We start from the raw sequence: 10,275 nt of genomic DNA, 5'->3' as shown, positions 1-10,275 counted from the left end.
TCTCTGTCTTGAATTTAACTGGCTTAGCAAAACCCCTCAAAAGCCACTGTTATGATTAGAACTTTTTTTTTAGGGCACCCAAATGAGACTAAGAAGTTCTGGTGTGGTGCTGCAGGTTAATGCTCTGCACTGCAAGATAGGTTTGAACTGCAAGGTTGGTGGGTCAAGCTCACCAGCAGGCCTCGGAAACCCTATACAGGGTCACTATGAGTCGGAACCCACTTGATGGCACTTAACAACAACAACAAAACTGAAACTAATGGAGCACTGGTATCATAGTGGTTATGAGTGGGGCTGCTAACCTTAAGGTCAGCAGTTCACAACTACTAGCTGTTCTGCAATAGAAAGATGAGGTTTTCTGCTCCTGTAAATATTTATAGCCTCAGAAACTCTATAGAGGGTTGTTATGAGTTGGAACAGACTCCACAGCACATAACCACCACCACCACCACCACCACCAATGAGTCGAAGGAATCCTGGTAGAGTGCTGCAGGATAATGCTCTGGAACACAAGTTTGGTTTGAACTGCTAGTTCTCTCTTTGGAAACCCTATATAAGGTTGTTATGAGTTGGGACCAACTCAACGGCACTTAACAACAACCATAAGACTAAGACAAAGTGTATTACTTAGAAAACTTGTCTGCAGCTCCATTGACCACAGAGACATGTTTAAAGATGTTTTGTTTGGAATTAGCATGCCTGTATGAATTAGAACCCTAGTAGCAATGTGACTTACCCAACTATATTCCAGTTGCTTTTGCTGAAGGATGGGCCTGCAAAGTAGGATATTTCATTAGATAAACTAATCTGTTGTTGTTAGGTGCTGTTGACTCGGTACCAACTCATAGTGACCTTATGCACAACAGAATAAAACCCTGCCAGGTCCTGCGCTAACCTCACAATCATTGATTGCTATGCTTGAGCCCATTGCTGCTGCCACTGTGCCAATCCATTTCATTGGGAGGTCTTCGTCTTTTTGCTGACCCTCCACTTTACCAAGCATGATATCCTTCTACAGAGACTGAACCATTCTTATGTTGCCAAAGTAGGAGAGACGAAGTCTCACCATCCTGGCTTTTAAGGAGCATTCTGGCTGTACTTCTAACAACACAGATTTGTTTGTTCTTTTGGCCCATGGTACTTTTAATACTCTCTTTCAACACCATAACTCAAAGGCATCAGTTCTTCTAAGATCTTCTTTATTTATTGCCATAAATGAATGCATATGAGGTTATTGAAAATACCATGGCTTGGATCAGGTGCACCTTAATCCTCAAACTGACATCTTTGCTCTCGAACACTATAAAGAGTTCTTGTGCAACAGATTTGCCTAATGTAATACGTTGTTTAATTTCTTGACAGCTGCTTCCATGAGTGTTGATGGTTGATCCGAGCAAAATGAGATCTTTGAAACTTCAATAATTTCTCCATTTATTTTATGTTGTTTACTGATTCAGTGGTGAAGATTTTTGTTTTCTTTACAATGAGGTGCAATTCATATCTAATATAGTCTTTGATCTTCATCAGTAAGTATTTTAAGCCCACTTCACTTTCAGCAAGCAAGGTTGTATCATTGGCCTTGATAGGTTGTTAATTAGTCTAACTCCAATCCTGGTGCCATGTTTTTCTTCATAGAACCCAGCTTCTCAGATTATTTGCTCAGCATACAGGTTGAATAAGTATTTGCTCAGCATACAGGTTGAATAAGTTGAAAGAATACAACCCTGTCCTACACCTTTCTTAATTTTAAACCATTCAGTGTTCCCATGTTGTTCGAAAAACTTTCCCTTGGTCCATGTACAGATTACTCATAAGAAAGGTTCAAAAGAAGATGGAAGACACAGAGTCATTGTACCAAAAATAAATAGTCGATGTTCAACCATTTCAAGAGCCAATGATAATTCCTTTTGGAATCACTTCATGTGAATGTGAAAGCTGAACAATGACTAAGGAAGATCAGAGAAAAATGGATGCATTTGAATTATGATGTGGGTGAAGAATATTCAAAGTATCATGGACTGCCAAAAGAATAAACAAACCTGTGTTGGAAGACATACAGACAGAATGCAAGACTTCTTTCATTCTTTGGCCATGCTGTCAGGAGGGACCTGTCCTCCTCGGAGAAGAACCCGTTCCTGGAGAAGACTCCAGTGATCCTGGAGGCCACTTAAGCATGCACTTTGTATTCTTCAGTTTCTCATGAATAAAATGGGAATAATAATACTCTAACTTCCTGGGAATTGTTCGGAGAATAAAAAGAGCAATTGTATATCTGAGACCAGTGCTGGGATATCATAAGAGCTCAATTACAATTACTATTACCCATAAACATCCTTGGAATCCTGGTGTGGCACTGTGGGTTAATGCGCCAGACTGCAAAGCCATTTGAACTGTCAGGTTGTGAGTTCAAGCTCACCAGTTGCTCCTTGGAAACCCTATACTGGGTCGCTATGGGTTGGAACTGACTCGACGGCACTTAACAACAACAACAACAACAACATAAATATCCTTATGATAATTGTTGTATGTGATCTTGAAAAAGTTTTACATACTTGCCAAATGTGAAGGATTAGTGACTTAAAAACAGTGATCTTACCCAAACCTGTCAGTTTTCTGTCTTTGGACTTAAAAGGATGCAGTTCATGTGAGTAACACCTCTCCCGACTTCTTAGCCACTGTTCTGCAAACAGTTCTCTTTTACAGTGCCTTTGTGATTGCTCCCAGATGTATTCTGTGGCTAAAGATTTTCAGGATAACAAAATCTGTCTTGTTAGTTCTAGGAGACTGCATAGGAGATAGGTGCTTTTTGAGTTAAAACTGAGTTGTTTTGCCCCATTACTATCTCAAAAATTCTGTTCTTCCTAATTAGTATTAGAGCATTTTATGACTAGAAACCAAGCTTCCAGATCATCTAATTCAGTAATAGTCAAATTTTGAAGCATAGCAGCAAACCAACACACTCATAAAACAAACTATCAAGAACAAAACACACACACACACACACACACATGCTAGACTCATGCTAGTCTTGAAGTCCTGGTATGATGTTGTAAGATAAGCACTTGCCTGCTAACCATGAAATAGGCAGTTCCAACCCACCAGCGACTCCTCGGAAACCCTTACAGGTTTGCTATGAGTCAGTTGGAACCAACTCAACAGTGTTTACCAACAATAACAAAGTCCTGTCTTAGAGCTGTAGTACCAAATCTCCTAGGATAGAGTCTAGGAATTTGAATCTAATAACAACATTAAAAAAAAAATTTCTAGGATAAAACTAAGCTGCTGAAACAAAATACAGTTGATTTAAAATTATAAATGTTTATTTCTCTTTCATAAAACAGGAGCAGTTCAGATTGGCAAAATAGCTCTGCTTGTACCCTTATTCTGGGACATGGCTGCCTTCCATTTTGTTGTTCAGGCCAATCCAAGGACTTTATCATTATCTGTTCTCAAAATTGGAGGATGCCAGTCTGATTTATGAAGACCTGAACCTAGAGATAACATGCATTTCTTTCTGTTGAGAAAACCTGTGACAGGAAGTATAACTGGGCAGCCTGAACCCCTCTGTGGCGGGTGGATTTGGATAAACAACCAGAAAGCTTCGCCACAATGATTATGACACAGATCTGATTTAAACTCCATACTTTTTGTAAGGGGAGTTTGAGTTCCAGTGCTGGTAAATGACCTGCTCAGGGGTCACAGCAGTAAAATATGGGCATGTATTTATGAAGCTTCCAAGGTTCTTGTTCCTTCAGTACCATAGGGCACTTGAGACCAGGGACTTACCATCATTTCAGAATAGGCTAAGTGGGGGGTGGCGGTGGGGGTAGAATAGGTTAAGGGAATTTTAGTACATTTGATGTTGGGAAAATAAAGGGTATCGTTGGATGTAAGAAGGTCTCCTCTCTTATGCTAAGTTGGATTTCTTAGCAGCACTTTGACAAACCATCACTCTAGTTCCAATTTATTTTCTCCTATCTATCCCTTCCATGGCCCATCTTATTCCTTGGACTGTGTCTTTTATCACTTCATTTAATTCCCTCTCAGGCTTTTCCTTCAGTTATAGGGATATGGTACATGTCTACGTCTTAGTTACGTTTCTTACAAGTATGAGGCACATTTGTTAGACCATTATCCGGTCAGATAGAGCTGTGCAAATGAGTGAATTGAGGTGATGAGATGACAAAAGTGGTACAGTGATTAAAGTGCTTGCCTGCTAACTACAAGACCAGTGGTTCAAACCAACCAGCCACTCCAAGGAGATATGACAATCTGCTTTTGTAAAGATTTACAACCCTGAAGACCCTATGGAAAATTCTACCCTGTCCTATAGCATCACTATGGACACAGTGAGTTCTGTGGACTGTGAGGAGAGCAATCTCAAAATAACAGAGCCCAGGCAGGTGCTGGAGACAGGCAAAGTAAGATGAGAACAAAGCACTAGAGCCCTTGAAAGCCAGCTTGAGAAATTTAGATATGAAACTACAAAACAAAACAAAAAAATGAGCCATCTATGGTTTGGGAGCAGAAAACTGACAGTATCAAAACCTAATATTTTACAATATGAAATCCCTTGCGCATCAGCCTTATGGGAGTCTTAGGGTATACATTATGCCAAAGGTAACTGATTTCTTGTTGCTATGAAGTGCTGTTGAGTCAGTTCTGACCCATAGCAACTTTGAATAGGGTTTCTGAAGAGCAGCTGGTGGGTTTGAACCACCAACCTTGCAGTTAGCAGTCCAGTGCTTATCCTATAGCACCACATGCTTGCTCACTATCTTTATGAAGAGTTTTAGGATGAACACTATGCCAAGGGGTGACAGGCTTAGAGGATAAGTAATGCTAGCACTCAGGAGTACTGTTTTCCAAGCATCTCCACATTCAACATCTGTTAGAATTAGCGGTATGATTTTGAGTTAAACACTAAAGAATTGGAACCCAGAGCTCTCAATCCCTTCAGAGAAGTAGGGAGACTTGATCACAATTAAGTTTCTTTGAAAGATTGCTCCTGACCTAAAACTAGGTATATCTTCTGAAACTTTTTTTGTTTTTTTCCTGATGAAGGAATAAAATCTGTATCAAATTTTCAATGAGGTTGGATTTGCTTTTTCTTATGTAATCCAACAATTTTTCATATGAATATTGTCTCAGAGACAGACATGCCTATAAGTCAGAGTCGGAATTCCTACTGTAGAAAAGAAGTTATCTGAGTAAGAGGGCAGGTTGGAATTCAAACTGAAACCGAGAGAAGACCTCTTATGTTGCTCTACCGTGGAAGGAGCCTACTCCATTCTATTACCTTTTTGATGAGTAAGTGGTAACATCAATTTCACTACAGGATACTAATCCTGGACTGGCGCTGGTCCTCCTGCAGAGAAGAGACTATTGGCTCTCAGGAATTTTTCTGCACCATTCTTTTCTCTGGTTACCAAAAATTGAATGCTAACTATATACTTACTTGACCAAGCCTTAAGTGAATAATTGTTCAAGTAGCCCCCACAAAAGAAGCCCAAGCTAACAGTTCTTAAAAAAAAAAGTTTCTGCAATTATACATATTTATTGATTTTCAGAGTTTTGCAGTATCGATATAATCAGAATTTTGCATCGTATGTGAAAAAATTAGAAAGCTGACATATAAAGAATGATATACAACAAGAAAAAATTACATTATACAGTATTTTATATACATTTATTTAAAATTCATTCTCAGAATGGAGGGAGGATGCAAGATGAGGAAACAGGAGCATCTAAGGAGCAAATGAATGAGCAATAGAATTGCCTATATTCTGTGTAGTGTTAAACCATAAAGACTTATAAATTACAATGTCAGAAGACAAGAGAACTGAGGACCAATCTTACCTAATACTCGGCCTGATAGATTTTCTATTTCCATCTTTCTATCTCTTCTATTTCTCGGTGGCTTGTCAATATTTTCCCACAGCCTCTAGGGTATCAAGACTATGCTTGAATAAAAATTGCATTGAAATATTTATTTCTTCCCTTTACAGAAACCTGTGAGTTAGATAGGGGTGAGGGTAGAAGAATGAAGATTGCATGGGGCTAGAATTGTTGACAGTGACTAAGAGTAACAGCCAAGCCAAAGGACCTTTATACTCTGGGATCTTCTGGAGGATAGGCAGGTCTGTGGTCACATGGGTAAGCAGTCACATGTGCACACACACATCAATGCACATTATGTTTTAGAGATAAGCAGTATAATAATGCCTTCCACATTCAATGATTATTTCTCTGAAGAGCTACAGTGGCAATTTAACTTTCAATTATCCATGCTGCTTTGTGTCCTCTTCCCTTAATTCTGCCTGGCTAGGAATCCTCAGTTTCTTGGCTTTAGAGCGAAGTAAGATGGTTTGATTCAAGAATGTGTGTGAGTGTGTGTGTGTGTGTGAGCGAAGATGACAATCTTTATTTCAGGAGCAGTTATATTACCCACAATGTTTGATTTTTCATTCCAATTAGTATAAATAATCAAGAGTATACTCCGGTGCTAAAGGATATATGAGAATAATGTTGTTGCTGTTAAGTGCCATCGAGTCGGTTCTGACCCATAGCGACCCTGTATAGGGTTTCCGAGGCTGTAAATCTTTACAGGAGTAGAAAGCCTCATCTTTCTCCCGTGGAGCGGCTGGTAGTTTCGAACTGCTGACCTTAAGGTTTGCAGCCCAATTCGTAACCACTATGCTACCAGAGCAACAGAAGGAAAGAAATGAGAGTGATTATTCCCTTCTTTAGGAAGACCCCAGTCTCAGAGTTCTGTAGGAATTACAATCTAGAGACACTAACCAGCTCATTAGAGAATGACCTGTCAGCACTGTGAACAGTTTTTTAAATGCGGTAACACTGTTATATTGGCATCTGGGAAATTGTTTTTCTGTCGGGAGCTGGCGTATAACGGTCTTCAGTTTGGGGCTTTCGTAGCAGCTTGGTTCTACCACATTACCTCGAACCATATCAAGATTCAGTTCATACCTGCAACTAGGGAACTTGGGGATCCCATGCATCATTTCTGTGGAGTCATGGATGAAGTTATTTCTCAGTTTGTATGACCCATTAGCTTCTGACACAGTTCTCCAGAAGACCATGGCATTACAACACTCTCTGTCACCACCTGGACTGTTTCCCTTGGGGAAGCTATACTGTAAGCTTCTGAATGTCATTAATGAAGAAAACATAACATCCTTGGACATGCTGAGGTTGGTATTTTTATCTAACAGTGTCCAGTTCGTTAATCCCTCAATGGTCTGTTTTTCTTGGCCACTTTTTGCTATGTCATATTCCATTTCTTCCTCTAAAAATTCTTCTTTAATTATCTTCATTGTGTTTCCCGAGGCTTCTGCGAGAACCAACCCCAGGTTCAGCAATAGCAGAGATAAAGTCTCCATCTCAGATATAGTGTAATCTCTTCTGCAGTAAAGATAAAAAGTAGCAGATAAAAACAAGGACAAAATCACAGAAACAGTCTTCTTTTCCTTATGTCAGCTTTCCCAGGACTGACCCCTACATGTAGTAAGCTGATGTGTTTGAATGGAAGTGGTGGTGGTGGTGGTCTGACTCATAGTGACCTCGACTAGGGTTTCCGAGAGCAAATCTTTACCGGAGCAGACAGCCTCATCTTGCTACTGCGGAAGGGCTGGTAGTTTCAAACTGCTGACCTTAAGGTTAGCAGCCCAACTCTTAACCACTACGCTACCAGAACTCCTTTGAATGGAACTATTGCATGCTGTTGTTAAGTGCCTTTGAATTGGTTCTGACCCATGGCGACCTGTATAGGGTTTCCAAGGACCAGCTGGTGACTTGAACTGCTAACCTTGGGGTTCAAACCAACTTTGCAGTCCAGTGCATTAACCAACAGCACCACACCAGGACTCTAAGTATCACATTGTTGTTGCTGTTAAGTGCCGTCGAGTCGGTTCCGACCCATAGGACCCTGTATAGGGTTTCCAAGGAGCAACTGGTGAACTTGAACTGCTGACCTTGCAGTTCAAGTGGCTTTGTAGTCTGGTGCGTTGACCCACAGTGCCACACCAGGACTCCAAGTACTACATAGGAAAATGATAATCAACTGTGGAGTCTGAAGACTCAGGTTCAAATCCCTGCTCCTCTATTTACAAACAATTTATTTTACCTGTGTAACCTTTGTTGGCCCATCTGAGGAAAAAAAAAGGCGGGGGTTAGGGTGGGGAGGAATGTGGTGAGAATTACATGAGATAATATGTTCAAAGTGCTCAGCACCAAATAGCCATTGCTCTTTTTTCCCTATTTCCTTATCAATAATCTCATTGTTGGGGTCTATAATCTTCATAGTGAGGCATAATAATTTTACTCAATGCCTTGTTCACTATTACTACATCTTATACAAACTCACATAGTACCTGGCACATGAAAACCACTCAATAAAAACCTAACAGCATTTCCCCATCTCTTATCTCTTTCCCTGCCCATTCTCAGTCATGGAATTCCTTTCTTTACCAGTTCCTTTTGGCAAGTTGATCCTGTAGAAAATGATCCCAGTTGGTTGGAGGGCTAGAAGTGAAATTGCATTTGTTTCCTGGGAGTTGCTGTTATTGGGTCTAACTGAAGGGAGGAGGGGCAAGAAAGGGGTGGATAGACTTGTATGAACTCCAAGGAGGAGATGATGTGGAACCAAGAACTCTCAGAGAACTGAACATAGTGTCCATTTAACAAGCCAGAATCTCAGTGACCTTCCTCTTCGGTGACTCTTCCCTGTCTGCCTATTCTTTAACCAAGAGTAATTTCACCCCCAACCCCTCATTTTTCTGAAGTGTTACAGCAAAGATTATATCAAACTTCATTATTTTTACTTTTTGAGTTAGTTGGTATGTTAATTTTTGCCCCCTCTTATTAGGGCTGAAAATTTCTTTGGTATGGAACATATTTTTGTTCCACACAGCATCAAGCATCAAGCACTGAACTATACACACACCAATTTCTCAGCAGTATTTGTTAGGAGTATAACAGTTTGACCACTGTACAGAGCACTTTACTTGAAAATTCATAATGGGAATGTCTGAGAGAATAGTTGTTTAGGGGCATGATTCTTTTCTTGCTCAGAAAGATTCCATTTCTTTCTCTTTATTTCTGTACTCCATCTAAGAGAACCCTTCCATTATGTATATATCTCATGAAATGCATCCTTACTTAACTCCTGGTCTCCTAATCCCTTTGATCCCTTCAATACGCTACTTTTCTAAAAAACCCACTTACAACACATTAGTTCAGTAATCTTGCCCACAGGAGGAAGTCTAATCCCCTGAGTCCAGTAGTCAAGGCTCTACTTGAGCTAAATCTAATATACCTTAAAAGGTTTATGAAGGGCTTCAAAAATTTCATGGAAAAATACAGTGAAAAGATAATGGAATTTTTCCATGAACTTTTTGAAGTCCTCTTGTATATCTCTTTATTTTGTTACCAAAGTTGCTCTAGTGGCAAAATAACAGCATTTCAAATAGCTCATGGAAAAATTCCATTATCTGTGTAGTTCATTCTTCTCTGAATAGCACCTATGCACCTTCAAGTTTTGCTTCTTTCTTTTCTGCCTCTTGAAATTCTTAAAAATCCTATTGTTTCTTTTACACATGCTCTCAACTACTTTAAAGTCTACCAAACCCATTTAGACTCTTCTGAACTTTTCATTATTCACTTTCTTATTCCATTCATCTGATATTAATACACATGGGCTTTAAAAAATATAACTTATATTTGATTTTAAGATGTGCTCACTGTGGGTAGGAATCAACTCCACTGCATTTAACAACAACATGTGTGATATTTGGAGTTCCTAGGTGGTGAAACAGTTCAACACTCAGCTGCTAACTGAAAGTTTGGTAGCTTAAGTCCACCCAGATATGCCTCAAAGGAAAAGCCTGGCACTCTACCTCCCAAAAAATCAGTAATTGAAAATCCTATGGAGTACAATTCTACCCTGACATAGGTGGAGTCACCGTGAGTCAGAACCAACTTGATGGCAACTAGCTTATGTGAACAGGAAAGCAAAGACCCAGAACCAATATGTGTATGCCTAAATAATAAGGTCCTAGTCCTTGGATAATACAAATGGTTTATACTCAACTACTAGCCTGAAGGTTGAGAGTTCAAACACACTTAGCAATGCTGCAGAAGAAAGTCCTGGTGATCTGCTTCTATAAATGCTATAGCTAAGAAACCCCTATGGAGCAGTTCTATTCTGCAATACATGGGGTCTCCATGAATCAAAATTGATTCTATGGCAATGGGTGC

General features: G+C 39.8%; 1 protein-coding gene across 1 annotated transcript; it reads right to left on the bottom strand.

Annotated features, from left to right (window-relative positions):
• Positions 1-6,746: 6,746 nt before the first annotated feature.
• On the bottom strand, positions 6,747-7,400 carry RNASE11 (ribonuclease, RNase A family, 11 (non-active)). The gene has a single exon (XM_006835550.1). It carries the CDS (start codon positions 7,398-7,400, stop codon positions 6,747-6,749), a length of 654 nt encoding a protein of 217 aa, XP_006835613.1.
• Positions 7,401-10,275: the final 2,875 nt, after the last annotated feature.

This window comes from Chrysochloris asiatica, unplaced genomic scaffold (assembly GCF_000296735.1).
Source record: "Chrysochloris asiatica unplaced genomic scaffold, ChrAsi1.0 scaffold00017, whole genome shotgun sequence".
Taxonomy (NCBI): Eukaryota; Metazoa; Chordata; class Mammalia; order Afrosoricida; family Chrysochloridae; genus Chrysochloris; species Chrysochloris asiatica.
Note: the sequence above shows the minus strand (reverse complement) of the source record. Positions and strands in the feature narration are given on the sequence as shown.